We start from the raw sequence: 21702 nt of genomic DNA on the forward strand, positions 1-21702 counted from the left end.
TGGTAATAGTAAAGTACTTTATAACACAAGAATAATAGTCATCACCATCAATCACCGTATTATCATCTACCATTTCGATAAACACCTTCCGGGCCTTCGTGTTAATCATTTGTGTACGTGTTGTGTGTGGCTGTTTCCGACTGTTGTGTAAGAGCCTATTTTCTCGTTACCTTTTCATTATTTCAACTATTATTATTGTTTGATTAATGTAGCTCGTGTCGCATTTTACCACAAGCATTGTCGTTGTAATAATGATAACGCTTATACTAATAACTTGATTCAACGGTAGAGACCAGCATGGTTCATCATCATGTTGAAAAGCCATGATAGTTGCTATTGTTTTGTGGTAGGTTTTCTGTAATGCAACGATGTTTACTCTAAACACCATTTTTATGAATATATTCTATTCAGCATATAGATAGAGCGCATCTTTCCCTCTTGTTGCTGTTTTTGATGACGTTTTCGATCGATTACTGAATGGGTTTCAATTTAGATGAATTTTCTTTTCCACTTACAACGTTCACTGTAACAAATTTGCTGTTGTTGTTAAGCAAGCTATTCGTAAGAGGCAAATACCCAAATCCCGAGGAACAGAAAGAGCATAGCATCACTGCAGTCAAGGTTTCCCTCTGGGTTTCAGCCAGTAGATGATCGTTTTCATCGTTTCAAATCGTAAGTTCGCGTTCTTTTTCTGATTAAAACTCCGACCGTTGGCATTCTGTGCCACCCACAATATGCCTGCAGTTGCGTAGAAACCGGGCTGATAATTCAGAGATGATCCTTATCAACTCTACATCGCTCTTTTAGGTGATTAGAACCTGGCTGTAGTAGGGAGCAACAAAGTCATCGAGGCCTTTGGACGGCTCGCAGACATATCGATGTGTCGTTGAGTCTATTTTGTTTATACATGCACATTTAATGTATGAACACGTTTAATGTATGAACATTTAATGAACACAGGCTCTAGCAGATCTTTCTCGACAATATTAGACTACACAGAGAGAACAAAAAGGAAAAACAGCGAAGTTCACGTGTTGTACAGCACCAATCCCATTGAGGAGAATTCCATTTTATCATTTCGACAAAATTAACGATCTAGATCAGCCTAGACAAACACTGAAAGCTACCGAGCCACAAGCATAAGCGCATGTAACGTATTAGTCTCTTTTTTTTATTCCAACATGCTGATCGGAGATAGTATATTGAGATCTCACCTGTATCTCACCTGTAACAAAACACAACGATGTAAAACTTGTACCTGCCTGGGCTGAAAATGATAATAGCTGTTCTTTCTTGCCGTTTCTGTTGCCAGAGGAATTTAATAGAGCAAGAATCGCCTGATTATAAAACTAATAATAATATCAAAAGACTAATGAGATACTATTCTTTGCCGCCAACAAGGGACTGTCGACATATCTGAGTTTAAAATTCGTTAAAAGCAATCTTGAACTATATGTTAAATTCGGCATTTCGCTCCACATCTGACTCATTGTGAAAATAGTGCTTATTTTGCTTTGCTTTTAGTGTGGAAGCCTCATAATGGATCACACTGCTGTTACCCAACCATTGAAGAACACGCTAGTCTTTCCTTGCCTTCTCTATGGGCTATGTATGCTACAGGTAGGTAGATAGGTCTCCGCCGTTTTCTCCACACTATGTTTATGATGTGTGTATGCGCTTATAAGTGATGTCGTCGCAGTATGTGGTGTACATGTAGTACATAATAGAAATAGCTATATTGTCATTGTCATAACCTCTAGTCACAAATAACACACTGAAAAACAGGCCCCAACGCAAGAGCTGCACACGGCTAGGATGTGACAGGTTTCTTGGTGGCATCAATTACAAGCCAATCCGCACGAGGCCCGAGTGTCCTCTGTGTGAATGTGGATGTCTAAGTGTGAATGGCTTAGAGAGCTGGGACTGTGACCGAGCACATCATAGAGCACTATCGTATGGGCATGAGCGGCCCCTATGTATCATGTGAGAGTCATTTGAATTTGTGCGGGGCTCAAAAGTACACCCATATCCGTAGAATTTGTGTGGGTAGCTTCGCTTGAACCGCCGGATAGCGTTCTTGATGGTTCAGCTTTTTGGCTTACATCACTAGGACTATCATAATTAACATTATCGTTGCATTACATCCCACATTAAATATAAAATCGATTACCATTGTCGAACAATTAAATAGTGTTTTCTAATACACATATGATGCTTTATATAGAAAGAAATTAGAATATGTAGTCTATTCGGCCTGTTTCTTGTATCGAATCGCCTTTTTTCTTTCTCGCAGACTTCTAGTGTCTCATTGAAATTTCCATCATCTTTACTCAGTTTCCCTGTTGCTGTAGCTGTGTGTCAGTTTTGTCCATTCATCCGCACACAATCCACAATCCACCAGCATACCCGTGTCTCAACGAGTTGGCCAGCCATCAACACCAATGACCACCGTCGGACCAGAATCAGAGCAGACGACAGACGACCAGGCCATCACTATCGCTATTTTCGCCATAACCTCCTCTCCTATTTTTCATCACCTCCTTTGGCCTCCTTTTTTCGTCCTTTTCCCTCCTTTCTGCTTTTCTTCCGTCACCTCCTCCTCCTCCTCCAAAAGTCTCTCCACTTTCGACCATTAATTCACCACCAACTCCTTTTTTCTTTTGCTCCTTTTTCTCTCGCCCTCATCTCCTCCTCATCCTCGGCCCTCCTGGCCGTGTCGACGCTCGTTGGAAGGTTCGTTTATTCGTGGCTCTAAAAACAGAACGAAAAGGAAACAGCGCAACAACAACAACAAGAACAACGACAACAGCAACAACAACAACAAAAACTCAAATTAATATAAAAATACCCTTTCACTCAAAAAATTGCGTGGAATCAGACTCAAATGCTTGTTCGTCTTCTTGTGTGCGTGTTCGAATGTACATAAATGTCTGTATATTAGCGCGTTTGGCTACATGCACATCCGTTCTAAACTATATAGAATCCATACATAATAATGCTTGTGTGTCTGTTGATAGAATTGCGCAAGGAAGCTCATTACTCGATGAAAAAATTAACGTAACTGTGAGCTGACAGGTACATGTATACAGCGCACATGCTAAAGGCGCCTTACATAGGAATCGATTAGTTGCCGTCAAATATAATGGCTGTGAAATGCGTTTCTATTGGCGCACAATTCTGATAACCTACTACATCTACGTTGGCTGGAAACTGAATTCCGGTGTTTACAAATGTATCTGCAATTACTAAAGAAGCACGTCTGAGCAGTTCATTGTCGCTTAAAGTCAGTACAAATTCGAGGAAACTCGTGACAGCTAACGATCGGTGAGTATAGAATATTTTAAAGAAAAAAAAGTATGAAACAATCGACCGCTATTTATATCATAGACTACGTGAATTTTCCGAGTTTTACACCCGGCCCAGTCATCAGCTATTTCATAATGTGGCTAGCTCCCATTTCGAGTCGAAGTATGTGTATGACCGAATTCGGACCAAGACCACTGCGTCTTCCTAAGCTTTGCACCCAAATACGTTACCCTATCACAACGCCACCATAGAGTATTGCATAGTGCATTGTTCTGTGTATGTGCATGTGAAACTTTGTTTGCAAAAACCGTTCTATAAATGTACAACCTCATGTCTGCCTATTTAAAAATTGAGTTGTTTTCTAGTACATCTGTGTGTGACTACTCAACATGACCACTAAGCTTAACTGACAGAAGAACCAATTGCGGGTGATAATAATAATTGTGGCTATTTGTGCTATGCGCACCGTTCCAATCGAGCGTATTCCCAACTATTTTCCTAGCAATCATCGGCTACACCATGCGAGACGTACGAAGAGGCCCCTTGTCAAAAAGTCGCAATTTGGTTATAAAAATCTGCTACCCAGCTCGACTCCACAGCAGACATGTCTTCAGTAACAATGCTAGTACTTCTGTCGGTGATAGGGCTTTTTATCAGTAGCAGATGGGCTTGCCGCATTATGCAGTGAGTGTTTTCATTTATTATGGACAACTAAAGTAATTTTCTCGCAAGCAAGTCGACTCCAGAGTCAGCGTCATTAACAAGCAAAAGATTTAATTTTTCTAACGTTGATTCCAGATGGAGGAATAGTAGTTCAAGGTTTTTATGTAATTCCATTTTGTTTTAAATTTAAAACGAGTGGCAAGCTCTACATATTACTATACTATTTCTATGTCTATTCCTAAACGCCACTATTTATGATTTGCAAGAGTGGCACGTCTGATGAGTCCCCACACTTCTTTCGATGAGGGAAAAATTTCAAAAACTCATTAGCTGATGCTTGTATTCACAATGTACATCAGGGCCATTTGTTATTATGCGATCTTGACAAATCAATGCTGAAAATTTCTGACAGCCTCATGGATGTGACGCGGTAATCGAGAACACACAGTGTGGTCACCCCACGACGAACGATCTCGTCCCGACATTTTTATCACAGCCTGGATTGAGAAAAGCACAATCGAGTAATAAGTCTAGCCCTCTACACGTGTAGATTTGTGTAGTTTCGATCATGCTTCGAAGATGACGATACACGGCGCAGCATATGTTAGCGTCGATTTTCTCAAACAAGCCTGTACTGAGATTAGGTTCGGTATCGCACATCACAAGCTTCGATATCGTAGACACCAGCGTTCCAGCAATCAAGTGGAGTACGAACGCCTTCTAGGCAGCCATATACCTACCTACCATTTTTTCTGATATGTAATTTTTTGATTTACGGCTTCTCAAAGTAAGTTGGAAGTGAAACATGCTTGCCCACTAGTTGCTCCTCTTAGGGCATGGAGGGATCACACGGACTTAGGCCGGTTGAATTAACGGTTCAAAGCTAGCGTTTGATATTTTTTACTTAATACAGCAAGTAACTGAAACATGGCGATGAAGTTTGGCGTTGGCACCGACTGCGTGCTTTCGAATGCAGAACCAACGGTCCACGAATCTCTCAAGGAACTCCGAAGTAGCGGGCTGCATTCGTTATTTCAATTTCCTATCTTAAAGTAGCACATGCCCTAATGTTCCTTGCAACTTTTACAATGCTATCAACAATGTTTGAGCTATAATTTTATAACACGTTGCATGTGAAATGTTAGTTTTGGCCAACAGAGCCCTCGGCTCTAAACTCTGCACTCATGAACTGCAGCAATGCATGCCCTTCCTCTGGGTGGTCACTTTACTAAACTTCAACACTCCAATCCGTTTGTACCATTTGCTTAAGGCCCCCTTGCCTAATGTCTTCACCGATCTTCGATTAATTTCCGCAGCGCGCGGTCTTTGAGGAATAAAGGCCTGACCACAGAGTGGTAATTTTCAATATTAAAAGATATTTTCCTTTTTGACTTGTCTCTCCGTAAATGCAACCAGTTTTTTTCTTACAAGTTCCTAGAAGACTGAAATATTTTCCAGCTAAATCATGTCTGCTAGCGAAGTTACTCAATTTCGAAACCCGCTGAATTCAATTGTAAGTACATAATATTTGGGTGTTTATAAACGTCTTGACTTGTTCGATAACCCGTTTGCTCAGCAAAGCATCGTTTGCAATCATGTACGATACATTAACAAAATGTATAACACGCAAGTATCAAAAAAGCGTGACCAAAACCACTCATCAGAAAAGTAGAAAAATTTCCATTAAAAAATAGGTTAACATATTTTATGATTGTAAATGGCATAGTTTCGGTCAAGTTATCCATATTCGATGTGAATACGCGAAACATACCCTTAACGAAATTATCTATTTAAATTAGGATGTTAAAATCGAAAAATTATTAAGCATGCTTGCACCAATTGGCGCAGTTAAGATGTCCTTCAAAAGCCTGATTCTTTTTTTGAATCCCATTATTAATTCAAGCAATTTCCGAATGAGGGCGCAACTGTGAAAATATCGACAAATAAAGGAAGGCCCAGAAAGCACAATCATGCGACCGTAAAACACTGAATAATGTTTTACTTTTTTGACCTTTTAAGGTTTCATTTAATTCACTAAGAACAATACTCCTTTCCGCATCATCACGACGAAATGCAGTAGGTCAACTTCTACCGATTTTTATCCAAGCACTCAAAAGGGCTTTTTATGATGTACGTGTGTAGGTCAGCTTTTGCTTCAATCGTCACAATAGGCTTCTCTTTATTATTACTTTTACACAGCTATGGTAAGCCTATTCTAGAACTGAGGGGCCGAAGCAGGTGAGCTGCCAGATCTTTTAAACGTAATCTCTTCTGGCTGCTTGAGCGAAACTCACGAAAGATGACACATTAAATATAGTCAGAAAATGAGATAGCTGTTGGGAAGAGAGCGCAGGGTTGTTTCTCTTCCCAAAACCGTTTCCTTTTTTTACTCTTTCTTGCTATTGATGTTGCTGTGCGTTAGTCGTTATTGGTATTTATACGGTACCAGCTTGCTGCTGTCAACTGTTGTGGCAGTTGCGGCGCAACGGGCAAAGACTTCACTCTCTCAGTCATGGGTGCCGCCCGCGTAGCAGTGTGCATTATGCCTTAAAAATAGCAGCATACGGATTCACTGAGTTGAAACATACATAAATTGAAAGCGTACGAACTTGAAAAATCTAAAGCCGTATAGAAATAGGCGATAAGACGGTAAGTGAAGGACTACTTTTCTTTATCAGGGAGGAAAGTAGATCCCTTGTCTCCGCCACCGCTTTCGTCGAGGCCACTTAGAAACCTGCCAAATTGACGCACACTGAGGCCTGGACTATATTAGTATTTTAGGTTGGTGGGTAACTTGGGTATGACTTGGATGTCGCGCGGTTAGGTAGTCACTTTCTTCTTTACCTTTACTTATAGTTGTACGTATAAGAGTTCGACCAGCAGGCAACTTTTGCCAACGAGGTCTGACGGCAGGACCACGCTTTCCCGTACTTATTTTCTGTTAGCTGAGTAAAAACGAAAAATCAAGTGTAACCAATAGAGCACAATAATCGATTCAATCGGTGTAACATTCTCTAATTGGTCTTAAACTGTAACTAATTTGAATACATACCTCAGAGGCGTTGCGGTTTGGACCGCGCTGGCTGTCGCCCTGTGCGCCGGCTTGGCCAGGTTGACCCTCTTCAGGACAGTCCCGAAAGATGTGACCTGGCTTGCCACACCGGTAGCAGCTCTTATCCACCTCAGGACAGTCGCGCGCGATGTGTCCCGTTTTACCGCAATTGTAGCACGACATCTCACCTAGAGGAAACAATTGCGTCATAAAACAATTTACAACTCACTCTTTTTTCGAAAGATTCCACGCAATACATGAAAATCGATTTTTTTTAAAACTCAGTAACAAAAGAAAAGTCACAGAACATGAGTAAATTTCGTTTAGATATATTTCGGACACATACTTGCAAGAAAAAACGATGCGAAAGTATTTTCCTTTTATTTATTTTATACAGATCTCTGGGTTACAAAACTATAGATTACAAATCTTATATTACAAAACTATAGATTTTGCTTAATAAATTACGAATTGTTAACTGGAGAATGGGCTCCATCAGGCTTATCTGATGAGTGTCGAAAAATCAGATCTGGTATGATTTTTCAACAATTTTTTTTCTAGGGTTTCAAGAGCCCTTTATTTAGATACTGTACGGAACTGGGTCGATTAATCTAAGGTAAGATGTTACTAGTTAAACCACTATATTATAATTATGAATTAAGCACTGTTTTATACTATTATATATTCAATATTATAATCAAAATTATTATATTATATATATGTATATTATATATATATATACATTATATGTCTCTTTAACGAGAAAAAAACTAGCATCCAAGGCCGCTTATTTATCAAGCAAGTAGAGATCTCTTCCACAAGAAAAGGCTTTACGGGCTTCTATAAAGCCACCCGAATAAACCATCGTAGCACGGGCCGCTTAGATGGGTAGGACCTCTGCTTTCACACCGACAAATTCTCTTGCGCGAAAGGCGGCAAAAAATGCAGTTTTTACGCCAAAGCAGTCTTTTCGCGGGTCGTTTCGTTCGTCTAGTTTGTCTGTCCGTTGTTAGACGGTCCATCATTTCGTTGGGTATTGGGTTTAGAGGGCATGCGTCTACACACGGTTTAAGAGCTAAAGGGACGGAGAAAACCACTGAGCAACTGAAATTGCAGTTGAAGAAAAGTTGGCCCCTTTACAACTATTCTCCCATTCTGTGCAGCGCCTGAATTGTCCCGGCCTTCATCTTCTTTTTTGAAACATGGAAAAGACCGCAGAATTGGTGGTGGCAGCAAGAACGTTTCCAGTTTTTCTTCGCCCTCGGTTTGATAATAAGTGAAATTGAACACCCATGAGCTTTTGTCGAGCGACGAGTCACGAACCCAAGTCGGGAAATTCGACCAGCAGCCGTGGACCGCTAAGAAAACGCAGATCTCGTGGTGGCTAGCCTTTCGATAACCCGTTCCGATGTCGCTTTGCCGCAGACCTTCTGTCTCTTGGGAAACGTTTTAGAACGTGCATAAACGCCATTTCTCAGCTCCATCTCTTCATTGCCAGCTATCGCATGGCAGTACAGGTGTTGCCAGGGTTGATCGCCGCTCACCAGCCAACTTGAACTAAAGCGTAACATCATTTTAACCTGGCAGTGACGGAGCGGGGGCAGAAGTAGTAGCAATCCAATGGAAACCACGGCCGTAATTCGACTGACCTACTCTTTGCAACGTAATCATCGTAAGCAGTAGAAACGGTAACTCACTATTTCTCCATTCGCTCAACTCAGTTTAGTTCACATTTCTCATTTGTTCCGCGCTCCGTTTGATGATGGTAGTCCTCCCCACTTCCCGAGTGCTTATCGCTCTTTCGCCATTTCACTCGCTCTCACTTATACTAACACAACCTCTTTGTGTTGGCGTCGGGTCTGCATCGCTCGCGCTCCATTGAGATCAAATTGTTTTTTAGGTTTTAGGTATAGCTGGCGTGGGCTGGCTTTCGCGAGTGGCTAAGTAGACGAAGACTTGAGCTGACACAATGCGATTGCTGGGCAGCGGTAGGGAAAGTACTGGCGCTGTCAACGGAATCGGACGATACGAACGCCCACGGCGATGGCTACGACCGCTTAGAGGTATAAATGAAAAAGCAGGAGTCCACTGTCGATAGAAGCTAGCAGCGCAAAGGTGCAAACGCAACTGATCCCATCCGAAACTACCTGCTCGAATGGTCCTACGCGTTATTATCTATCCTTTTCTCCACTTCCCGTCCCCATCACCGGTTTATCCTCCCTTTCCCTTCACGAAAATTAAGTGTCCAAAAATAAGTGTATTCTTTCTGACAAGAATTAACTGGTTGCTCCCGAGTATCCGCTGCCTTTTGCGATATGACCAACCAGCATGCATCCGCAAACGTTCACGTCATAAACTCCCCGGTAGCGGCCTAACGTTTTGTTCGGACGCTCTGTTGTGAAGCTTCATCGTCCGTTATATAAGTGGCCTTGTCTACGTAGTTCCATGGCGTCACTTTTTAAGCGATTCCGCATTATCTCCCCTATGGGCACGTCCGTCTACAAGATCCTCATCGTCAGCGTATGTTTAACGACTAATCGCAGACGACAAATCGGTCCAAAACTTTGCTCATTTCGGCACAGCCATCTGTTGCTGTATTTATCCCTTGAATAGAACCTAACTCACAACAACGGCAAACGGCGGAGGACTTTGAATTATCCAGACCTGGAAGCAGTCATATTGAACGGCAGACTCTGCTCACAGAGCGCATCATATAATACCTATTTACAAATTTCAGTTTTCCGCTAGAATTTCGAATAGCTTAGATATCCCGCAGGCTATATACGTTATAAGTCCTCACGCAAGGAAGCATGCATGAATTAATGGAAAAAATTCAAGGCAGCAAATCAAAAGCCGTAATCGCGCTCGTCGTAGCAGAGGATGCAGTGTTTGTTAACACTCCCACGATGAATAATCTATGAGATAGGTAGAAATACTTGACTCGATTATGTGGCGATCTAACTCAGTTATCTCTTATAAACAGGCTGTTTTTCTGCAGTTGTTGGCGTGGTCGTCGTCATGTTTTCTTTTGAACAGAGACCATTATTACGTGTGTCAAAAATTATATACAGCCCAAGTGGAATTGTATCAGAAGGTCACCATCGTTTAGAACAGATATTGATAATCAAAATTGAGATAACTTGGTTTGGTAAACTTATTTTGTTTTTACGGCTTTGGTTTTACGGCAAGACACGGTATTTGCGCTATCCGCCACCTGAAGGTAGCAATCAAGCATTTTATCTGACGTCCTTCAATATGATAATGCAAATTAATCGATTGCAAAACCAATCCGTTATTGTGTCCCACCACTGAGAGTTACAATACTTATAAATAAGCACAACGCTTGCTTTACTTAACTGATCGACAAGAAAACATGTTCATACACTTGCATATCCCGCCACTGTCGTGGTATGTAATACGGAGTTCTTATGTTTACGATATAACACTACAAATTGTCGCTGTTGAAATGTTTGCAGATAGATAGGGCTGAAATTAAGCAACGAAAGTGAAAAGCGGTGAATAGACTATCTACCGTAAATCTGAATCGCGCACTTATAAAGGCACGTATTGCTTAACAATTCGAGAGGAGAGAACACTTCAGAGAGGGATGAATCGAGTGGAACTGCAGAATACGTGTGACATCCATGTTAAAAAGCTACCAACGTACAGTGTTAGCGCCAAATCGGCCACCGTCGTTTGTTGTTTGCTGGCAGCGTTGCTGCTGATGCTATAACAGACACCACCATTCTGTACGGCATCGTCGTCGAAATCTACGGTCCTCCGATTCGTACGCCGGCCAGCTCGTCGTCAACAGAGAAAGGCCGGTGCAGCACAGTTCGTCATCAAGAGATAGGTTGCCAGACGTGATAGACACCTAGGACACACTTAAGCCGTCGCTTACGGCATGGCAAATGGACTTTACTTATGTATATGTTTTCTTAACCCCGTATTCGAGGAACAAGCAGTAATGGCATACACTTATCCATGCATCCAGGTAGGCAAGTGGAACCGCTGCCACAGGCTTATTATGTAGGTTATACTGCTTCACTTCAGTAATAGCCATTCAGCACAATTATACATCTGGCATGCAATGGGTTTATTGTCATTGGTGTCGTTGTTTTATTGAGGCAGGTTTCAGGAGACCGTGGCGTTGGCCGTACCGTACAACTAATGCGACTGTGTCTGGCCTGATCCAGGCTGCTGCGAAAGCGCTACCAGGCATTACATAATCACGGAATCGCATCGGGCGGGCATCATCGGATACCAATCAGAGCAATCGCACCGGGACCTATGGTGGGACACTGACACAGAACTTCATCTTTTTCCCACTTCGTTCTTCCTTTGATGCTGCTAGTGTTACTTGCTCCCTATACAATTAACTTGCGTGAGGGCTACACGAGCAACCCTCTTACAGAAGAAATCTACAGTTGGTCCACTTCCGTAATGCGATGGCCACCTATACAAATAGGTATATATGTGGCTAGATCGCGAAGCTGTAAGCTCGAGCCGGAGATACAAATCGCTCGAAGGCGAGCAAGTGAAGGACTTTACTGCAACTCGCCCAATGGGACGCAGCAGCAGACAATCGAAGCGAGGTGACGCGCCCGCGGCTGGGCACGAGCCCTGTTGTCATGGCTATAGCTGTTATCCAACAGCAGCAATTTGCTTTGTTCAGCTAGAGAACGACCGACCCATCAATTAAGCTATCAAATGCACCTATTGCAGCTATTGGATACAAAAGGATGTTACAGGCATTAGATGTCGCCGTATACCCTTGATTTCTGCCGTTTGTACTAACAGGCACGTACATATATATCGAGTATATATGTACTGGTGCGGCGTGATACGATAAGGGGTGCGGCCTATGGAACAAGTACGAATGACAACCCCCGTATGCGAAAGGCGACAACACACACAATTGTTGCCTTACAAGCTCTGCCTCAAAACGCGGTACCCCGATTACAGTTAACTACTAGAAATGACGTTGGCCGGGGAATTGACAAACTCCCAAATCAGTGCGTGGAGCCAAGTAGCCTCGCAAACTAGCCAACACAAGAACGTAACGCTCATTGTCGAATGAGATTAACGCGTGCAAATAAAAATAGTAGTGATTAAATTGAACTATAATTTACTTTATTCAGGTATCAACTCATATGCGATTCACTTAATTATTTAGATGTTCTTCTTTAATTAGCCGAATGAAGCGAATTCATGTGCCGTTTAGTCTTATATAGGTGACCCACATTATTGTGGGTAAGTAGATGTTTAGCTAGTTTAAAGTAAGAAAAGGTAAATAAAAAAAAATGGTAGAGAGGGCAATAAGACTCCATCGTATGAACACCGGAGCAACAGAATTACGTGCGTATAATAGGAGGCTAGTAGTGAGACCCATCGTCGACGATAAAGTGATGCTAAGTTCTAATTTTTGCTTCCGCTTCATATTTAGGCGTCGGCCAGCGAATCAGCTGCTTGGATCGATTTTGCCACTGATTTGTGTGGGTGCAATAACAACTTTACATGAAACAAATATTAAAGCCAGCTGCAATTGCTAACGAATTTTTTAAAGGCTTCGTGATCATATTGTACGTAATACAAGTAAAATTTGCATTAATTAATGCATGTGAAATTTTCAACTTTCATTTTCGTTACAAACTCCGTTGCTAGTTAATATTACTCCGTTAACGAAAAGAGAAAAAGACACGGATCGTACTCAAAAATCTCAAGGAACTAAGTATTATTAATACTCAGCTTGTGAAATGACAACCGCGCACCGTTAGGCGTACAGAAGCCTGATGATAAAACTGATGCTCCAAGTAGCTCTGGGAGTTACATGAATATTAGCACTCGCCAATATTAATCTTTTTCAACAAAAACCACTTCATATGACTTCACGTCTTTAATTGACTAAGTGCTGCAAGTAAAATTCGATTATAATTATTTTATTTTAAATTATATCCAAAAGGAATTATGTAATCGTTGGAATGGAGGAAAACCCTCCATTCTGAGATATAACTTGTACAAATATTCTAGCCCCGATACTTAAGTATCGGAGTTGGCAATAAGTATAGTTGATAATTGTAAAAGAAGTCATGCTTTTTCCTTCTTATCTTTTCGAACTTAGACCGGGGTACGTCTTACGATACGTCTTTTTTCGTACGTTTACGGAAAACGGTTCGCTGCATAGTAAACCACTTTAGACAAAACAGCACCAACATACGCGCCAAGCAGGAATAACAAATATTTCGCTGTGCATTGCAGGCTCCGATAATAGATATCAAAACTTTTTTTGAAACGCCGCCTGGCGATGCTCTATTGTAAGCATATTATACAGCATCCAATGTTTCAGCTCTCACTGAACAGCAACAGGCACCATCGCCGTTGCTATGGCCTTATCGGCGCCATCTCTTTTGGCGGCATCAGCAATCGATTGTTAACTGACAGGAAGACGTCAGATTTACTGCAGCTGTGGGCTGCCGCCAGATCCGACCAGTCAAAGCCACCACCGTCGAATGGATGGACCCTTGGCAAACAAATAGACGAAAAGGAACTAAGCAACAGGTATTGCGACAGGTATTAACAGACCCGACTTACATACACATCAACAAAAGCAGCAGTAAACCACGACACGCTCAAGATGTATTCATCCGTCACGCTGCCGGCCAGCAAGAAGTGAATGATAAAAACCACGCAGGTTAAGTACAAAAACGAAAGAGTACTATTGAGAAAGAATCCTCTCAGAAAAAAGATTCTCGTTGCTCTCTTCCGTGTTCCCTTCTCCGCCTACTTTCTACGGCTCCCTTTCTTTACTATCTCTGCACTTTTGCCGTTGACAGGACGCACTACCACAGAGGGTTCGCTCCAACTTACCGTCTCTTTGCCGCCCGCGACTTCATTCCTATAGTCGTCCTACGCTTCATTTCAGCAAATCCACGCAGAATTACGGCCACAACGATCAAAAAGCTACTGCTGGTGTTGCGCCCAGGAAAAGCCACCAACAGGCCTTTCGTAGTGCTTTTCGATTCGATATTTCTACTATCTCAGGAGGAGTGTAAGAAATCGGCAGTAGCACCAATAACAGGGAAAGTAAGATGTAATGCGAGGGAGTGTTACGTCGGACCGTTGACGTAGCCGAGAACGTCACTGCGGTTAGAGCTGACGACGCACTAATTTCCGCTATGGCGTTATGGTACCGTAAGGCTGTATCATACTGACGTACAGACTCCGGTGCATCTAATGGGGAGAGGATCGAGGCAGGATTGAAATAAATGATTTACTCATCGTCTTTGCTGACAGCAATGGCGCCAGCGATAATAACCGGCGAGGCAACCGCAAGCAGATGGATTCCTAGAAATGCACCTAAGACTAAACCGAAGCCAGCACCAGTATTGCTGTCCTCGCCCAATTTCCGCTGCAGCAAAAGCCTACGCTTTTTCATACGGGCTTTCATACGGGAAAAGGAAAAGGAGAATATATCACCGCAAAGCCATTCGGTATGTAACGACCACCAAAAACTGTTCACTCAATTTAACTGATTTGCCTATGCCTTTATGAAAAAAGTAACTTCTTCTGTTTTAGCATTATTCTATATACAAAATAGGAGAATAGCTCTTACCTTCTAAAGCACAACAATAAACATTAAAGTCACCCGCTTGAATACACACTTTATGATCTTAAGTACTTTTGCAGCAGCACAGAAAGTTGTTGGATATTACGAACACCAAACAACACGGATTCATTAGTTATACAAAGTTAGCAGGATCAAAGATCAGCAAAAATAGACTTTTTAAAAAATACCGTACCCTACATGCGAGGAAATGCTTTTATTGGACTATAAGGTGACAAGCAAACATCGATTAAATCTTAAATATCGAGTCTCTAACCTCGGATGGGCCGAGAATACCGGTTTTCTTATATGCTCTTGCTTTTTTGCTTAACAACAGTTAAAAACATTACTACAACGTTACACGTCCCATGCTGTCGTTAAACATTGCTTCAGGAGGCTGGCAGCTTCCAGCTTGCAAAGCAAAATATGCCTACAGCCGGTTTCGAATGAGAAAAATGACGTGTTTTTAATTTTAGCAGGCAAGCACGTTACTCCCGTACCATTGATGGATCTCAGAACTAAAGTATTATATCATATACCAGCCAATAGGCATCCTACAGCTGTTCGTCGGTACCCACTTTAAATAACCGCGAGAAGCAGCTATGTGTAGCGGCAATGGAAAGATGCCAGAATGTAAGTCATGTTCCAAAAAAGTCACCTATGATCATAAAGTAATTTATCATAAACATTCATGTGGTCTACAAATAAACAGGTACTTGTTTCACGGACTTGCCTGTAGGTGCCAGCCAATTACCCACGAACACCTTCTTTTCAGCACCGCGACCGATGGCGGAAACCGATTGCGAAATTGATATTTATAAAAAAAAATCTTAACGAGTTGTTCTATCTGAACGGATAGTAACTCGGGACTTGCTTTAGCACACGACAATGTTGCCAAGAAGAAGCAAGCAAAAAATCAGCGCAATGACGGTTTACCCGAAGGCTTAGTGTTCAATAGCAGTGGATAATTGAGTAATAATAAATATAAATATATATATCTCTGCAATAGACGAATTATATGAACTGAATCTGTATCCGCTTAAAAAATTTAACACCGGTTTATTTATTTAGGACGAAGCAGCGTTAGCTGCCACACGAATATTCCTTTTAATACGACATGAAAGAGGTTACTTCATAAAAACTAGAGGTTAAGAGAGGCATAGTTGGCAACCGTTGGACATACACCATTCGTTGGATAAGCCAGATTCAAAAATCCAAGCGGCAATAACAGCTCTAGTTAGCTTGAGGCGACAGGGCTGGCGACATCAGCGGAAAGGCAGCAGCGGTTCCACCAAAACCAACAATCAATAAAAGCTCGAGCCTTGAGTAAAATGGGCACTATTTTCGGCCATGTTTTATTCAGCTGCATACCATGGTGGTTCTTTTTTCCGTGCGTCACCCCGTCACACAAGCTCTGCTTCATACAACTATGAATTCGAGCAGAGTCCGCAGTGGCTCCATAGAGGAGTACAGAAGCAGTGGACGCTATCGAAGTGTCAGGTATGAACCCGCGAGCCGTTGTACTCCTCAGACTGCTTACCATAGCTCTCTAAGCTATCGGTTATGTACGTATACAAGTCATCCTTCGCTTTGTTACGGCTCTACATTCCGCTGTCCCTAGTACCATCCGTAAATAGATACGCCCACACATACAACATCCGCGTAATCCTCAAAGCTTGCATCTTAGCTTTTTTTGCCGCTGCTTGTGCGGTGACTGTTTCTGCAGGAAAAGCTTAGAACGACCCAACAAGGACAACAACAATGATTTGGAGAACAGGACCTAGGCAATAATCGCTTGTAACCTTTGACTAGCAAATCTACTAGCCGGTGTCTAACTGGCCACTCATTTGATAAGTCGTTTGGTTCGCTCCCAAATAGAGGGTTTAGGTTACGGGCAAGACAATTCCTGCCAGGAAAGTTGATATAGCATGGCGGGATATACGATGGGAACAGAATTCTGCACAGCTCCCCGGGAAACTAAGAGATCTATGATTAGAAGTTTTTAAAATATGGAGTTGCGTAATGTAATGCAAAGAATAACAGATACGCACACACAACAGGCGTGTACATTTGAGTGCAGCATTGTATAATTCTGAATATACACTTTCAGAACGATGTAGTAATCGAGGAAAATATTGATTCAGTAATAATGTACCAAAAAAACGTGAATGCTGCTACTGCTTCTTAGGCTGCTGACTTTTGCGCCTTTGTCATACGGTCAAATTCAAGCACGCTGCTGTCGCAAGACAAGGCCAGCCGCAACCGCTGCTAAGCTAACAAAAACAATAACAATGAATAATTAGAACAAATAACGAACCCAGATACCCAGGATGCGTGGTACCACCATTGCATACTGCTATACCAGAGTCAGACCTGCTAGAAGCGCTGTGCATGCGTATGTGTTACACAGCAGAATAAACCAACAACAACAACATTTGTGGAAACACTAGCTTTTATTCCAAGCTGCACAGCTGTCTGCAATATAGCTACATTACTATGTTTACAGACGAAAACGTCTGCATCATATGGTGAGTTTTCACTGACGGTTTTCTGCATGCCCGTTTGTATTGCATATTATCAACTACTACTACGGTTCTCCCGGCAACTATAAATTTATAGGTTGTAGATAAGACTTGTACTCGTCACGTATTGGCGAACATGTTAATGTATATATAAGGGAGATAAGAACGGATCGAAAAACATGAACAGGCTAGGTTTTCCCTTATCGAAGATGTGCAAGTAACCAGTTGTTAAGACATGCTCGTGAGAACGCGTGAAGTTAACTAATGACAACACAACAAAATATTCACTCCCCTTACTGCCCATCGGACATTTTAGGCTGGGCGTAAGAGCTATTCAGTGCTTAATCTTATTTGGACGAAGTCTAATTCAAGACTTTGTTTTCTTTTTTCGGTTATTTATAGACGAACAGACCGAAATGACACCTAATCTCAACAAACGAACAAATTGGTAGTAAATGAATGAACAGGAAACAAGCGGCAAAACTGCGCATTTATACCGGGAGAGAATGAGAAGCGAAAAAGAGCCACATAGTACTGGGCTAGACCTGTGAGAACAAATAGTAATTATAGTGGCGTTGTTTGTGACAGTGGAGGTTGTTTGTGACAGCTGACATTAAGGGAGGGACGGCCAATGCGGACACTAGATCAGAAATATTGCTTTTCATGTGATTGACAGTCGAAAGCCGGATCAATTTTTAATTGCTGTTTTCACTTAACCAGTCATTATGTACCGTAAAGTGTATAATGTATGTTGCAGCGCGATATAGAGCAACGCTTTGGTGCTACTAGTGATAACGGTGACATGGTAAGCGCTGGTGGCAGAAGTAGTCGCTCTCGAACGCTCACACGCGCACAGACACCAAACACCACGCTTAAAGGCTACAGCGCTAGATTTGATTGTTTTTAAAGTTGCTACTGGCGATAACGGCGTACCACAATCTTCGATTCTGTTGTTTCTTCAACTGCTAGAAAGAGATGGAACCCTTTTAGTCCATACAGACGCATGTATATGCACAAACATTGATATATACACATTGCCATGCAAGTACTAAAGCATTATGAGATTTACGTTTTTTGCGTCAAAGAGTTTTTTACGTAATAAAGATGCTTTAACAAAGTGATAGTGGTAGCGGTGGCGGCGGCGGCTTCCGCGAGAGCAGCATACAAAACGACCCCACACCAAGATCGTCATTGAGGTGTCATTGCGGGTGGCCGCGGTAGAATAGTGAACACGCTGCCGAATACGCGTGCACAATTTGGCGCCAATAATAAACAGATGGTGAATCTAACTATGACTGCTGTTGTCGTAGGGGCCGTCCAGATCGCTGCACACGCGCTACAAAACAAAGATATACCAAGCTACAGGGAGTTCTACCATTATTAGTACTGCTCCTATTGGCCATTCAAGTTTGCTGCTTTGACTAGACCTATAGCAGGCAGCTGACGGCGGCACTTAAGGCAGACGAGATTGGAACGACCCCAAGTAAATGTATTAACAACAGCATCAACGTCACACCATAGGCCGTGATAGGGGCACAAGTGATTCTCGTGTTTAGTCGCCCATTTGTGTCGTTATTTCTTTAGATATATGCACGTACTTTTTACAGTAATCATAAAGTTCTATGTACTGTACGTGTGTGTATATGACATGCTTGGGTCTAATGCAATTATTGTCTAATATCAGTGTCATTATACAGACATCTGGTAGGTGACACGATGTGATAGCAAGCATCGGCCAAGATGCTCATATAAGTATGTCTTAACTTCGTTGAGAAGACCAACATTTTGGCGTAGAGTGTATATGCATGTAGAATCCTTTATGGTAAGGAATTCACATAAAAACATATTTTAGCATTGTGAAGGACGTAGAAGATGTTGGCGGCAATAAGCTGTAATGGGCTCATTACCTATAATGCGGTGTCACTCAAATTTAAATCTATGTACAGGCCACGGAAGCCAATGTAAATCACATGCTTCTTAAGATAAAAAAAACGATATTAACTCTGCTTAACCATACTTTCCAATGAATTAGAACGTGATAGAAAAAAGACACTTTGAATTCAAAACGATCATTCACTGATACCAAGCCATACCAGATGAATTTTGATAGAGTGAATTCCGCGCCGATAACAAAGAATTGCACCGTCATGTTGATGCGAGATATCAATCTTCACTCATCTCATCAATTTTAACAGATCAGAAAATCATAAATTCGCTAGTAATTGTACAAATTAGACGATAAGAGATCGGGGTATGTAAAACAATGTCCACGTATGTTGAGACGTTGGTCTGGCTCTAGGCGTTCGTAAAACTTGGCTAGATGCATACACCAAATTAATTCGCTTCTGCTTCTAATATACTCACCTTGCTGGCAATCTTTAGCGATGTGTCCTGTACCGTTGCAACGATAACAGCGGTCCTCGGTTTCCTTGCAGTCCCTGGCAAAGTGGCCCAGCCGGTTGCATTTGTAGCACTTTTCGCGGAACCCGCCGCGGAAGCCTCCTCGTCCACCACCCCCACGACCACCCCTTCCACCTCCACGAGGGCCTCGGGAGCGTTCGCCTTCATCTGGCATTGAGCACTCCCTGGCGAAGTGACCCGTACGGTGGCACCTATAGCACTCACTGCCTCCGCTCATTATGTATCTTTTTTCTACGATATTATAACGATAATATAACCGTTGTCTTTTTCTTCGCGATATTGGACGGTGCACTCCCTTCCCGTTGTGCTAGGTTTCCACTATCCGCGCAAGTATCCGCTTTTTTCCCCCGTTGCAACCGTGGTTTTGGCCGTCTATTGCTGTTTTTTCGCCTCGCAACGCCACGTGACGTTGTCAGTTGCTCACTCAAAACTATACCGTTCTCAGACTGAGTTGAAAAGCTGGTAACAATGAATAACAATTCCCAAGTACCTTCCAGCACCTTTCACTTCTAAGTTCGTTCGGACAACGAACCAGCGTCCAGGCCCTTTTTTCGGCTTTTCCTCTTGCTCTTGTTGCTTTTCTTTCTTACTTCTGATTACGCAACCATCGAATGCAAGAGCTACAACCGCACCCGTAAACGGATGCTCCTACTTTAACACACACTTCAACTATCTACACGCTGTTTTCAGGTGCTCTTTAAAACCTCGTCGTCGCTTTCCCCTCTCGTTCCTTTCGTCACTCACGTTTCCTTAATCTCCTTGTACTATCCGTCAACCAACTTCAACCAACTTCTCTTCAACCTCACTCCTGCGGCAGGCCTACCACTCCTGACTCCTTCCTCGCCGACGCCTCCACCTGCCGATCCTCCCTCAACACACCTGCTCCACGCACCTGTAATAGTAATTATTTTTGTCGTCGCGTTGTTGTCGTTGGTATCGTCGAGTGGCAACCATTAACAAGAATTGTCGCAGTCAAAGTTGAGAGCACAGTACACAATGCACATGGCGCACACATACGTAGATCAGTATCAGGAAAGACGAGCGAAAAACATCCGACGACATGACAACACAAGGAGAGAATACAAAAAGTGAGAATAGAAACGTAATAAAAAAAAAAACAATATATATTAATAGTAATAATTCTCAATTTTACTTCATTACTCACAATTGTGAGTATACTCATTTAGACGCATGGGCATGTTTGCTGCGGATACAGCACAAAAAAGCGAAGCAAAACCTGCGTCTGTCACCCAGAGCAAACAGATAGAAGAAAAAAAACAGAATCGTAACGGAACAACGGCATCGCGTTTGGCATTTTTAGTAATACCAGAGAGTAGCTCGTTTGTTAAGCCTTACTCTACGTCTTTTTCGCAATCTGTCAATCAATTATTTGTCTATCACGGGAATAGCTATTACTTCCGAACTGTATAAGCCGATGGCGGTTTCATTTTGGCACGCAAATACACACGCGAGATATATGTGAAGGTCTATCTTGACACAGACGCGGTCAATGCGATGCCCCCTTGAACTCAATGCGGCCTTCCCAAGTGAGCATTCTTAAAAAAGAAATGAAAATAAAGAGTCGAGGAGAGATCACGATAACATTGTGAATATTAGCTGCGACACTACAGGTAGTGAGGCGGCATTAACAGTAAGGCCGATCCTCCTGCCCAGCGATTCATAACATTCGGGCCATCTACGCCTCAGGGTGTCACGCGGATTCCTCGCATAGTCGCTGGCATAATTTTAGTCGGCATAACAGACAAAGAACCTTGCGTAGTCTGGCGGATCGGATCTGCGGAGAAGTTGGCAATTGCTTTCTACTTTTTAAACGGTGATTCTAGTAACAGCAAATAGATCTATGTACGCAGCATCATATCACTTGTACTTAGCATAAAGGCAATTGCACCTTTTATTGAGCTAGTTTTTTATCGATCAAGTCAAAACAACGTCTCCATCAACTGTGTAGATTTGCTCCTTCTGATTCTAACAAACAGCAGAAAATGGTTCTGCTATATCAATGACAGGTCTCAGTTTTACGAAGAATGACAACGGCGTCTAAGTTGTGTATGAACTTTGTCGCCAAATTATTATGTAATAAGAATATACTGCAAGAGGTTGACACTTGTTACGAA

The 21702-nt window shown here is 42.2% G+C and overlaps 1 protein-coding gene and 1 long non-coding RNA gene across 10 annotated transcripts in view; one reads left to right on the forward strand and one right to left on the reverse strand.

The window, feature by feature from the left end:
• Nucleotides 1–21702, reverse strand: part of CNBP (CCHC-type zinc finger nucleic acid binding protein) — a 40171-nt gene that overhangs the window by 14947 nt on the left and 3522 nt on the right. For 6 of the 9 annotated variants that reach the window (XM_022800872.2, XM_022800869.2, XM_086985281.1 and 3 more), the window contains exons 2-3: nucleotides 19511–20459; nucleotides 7022–7209 (exon numbers count right to left, since the gene is read on the reverse strand). In XM_022800872.2, coding sequence (XP_022656607.1) covers nucleotides 7022–7209; nucleotides 19511–19784 — 462 coding nt within the window. In that variant the 5' untranslated portion in view covers nucleotides 19785–20459. Of the gene's footprint in view, nucleotides 1–7021; nucleotides 7210–19510; nucleotides 20460–20732; nucleotides 21698–21702 lie in introns of those variants that run through there. The other 3 variants (XM_022800871.2, XM_022800868.2, XM_086985282.1) reach the window with 3 other exon arrangements.
• Nucleotides 13129–16032, forward strand: LOC147756812 (uncharacterized). Its single transcript, XR_015324961.1, has 3 exons — nucleotides 13129–14511; nucleotides 15101–15257; nucleotides 15400–16032. It is a non-coding gene; the product is annotated as an uncharacterized LOC147756812 (long non-coding RNA).

The sequence above is a fragment of the Varroa destructor genome, unplaced genomic scaffold (genome assembly GCF_002443255.2).
Source record: "Varroa destructor unplaced genomic scaffold, Vdes_3.0 BEIS01000003.1, whole genome shotgun sequence".
Lineage (NCBI taxonomy): Eukaryota > Metazoa > Arthropoda > Arachnida > Mesostigmata > Varroidae > Varroa > Varroa destructor.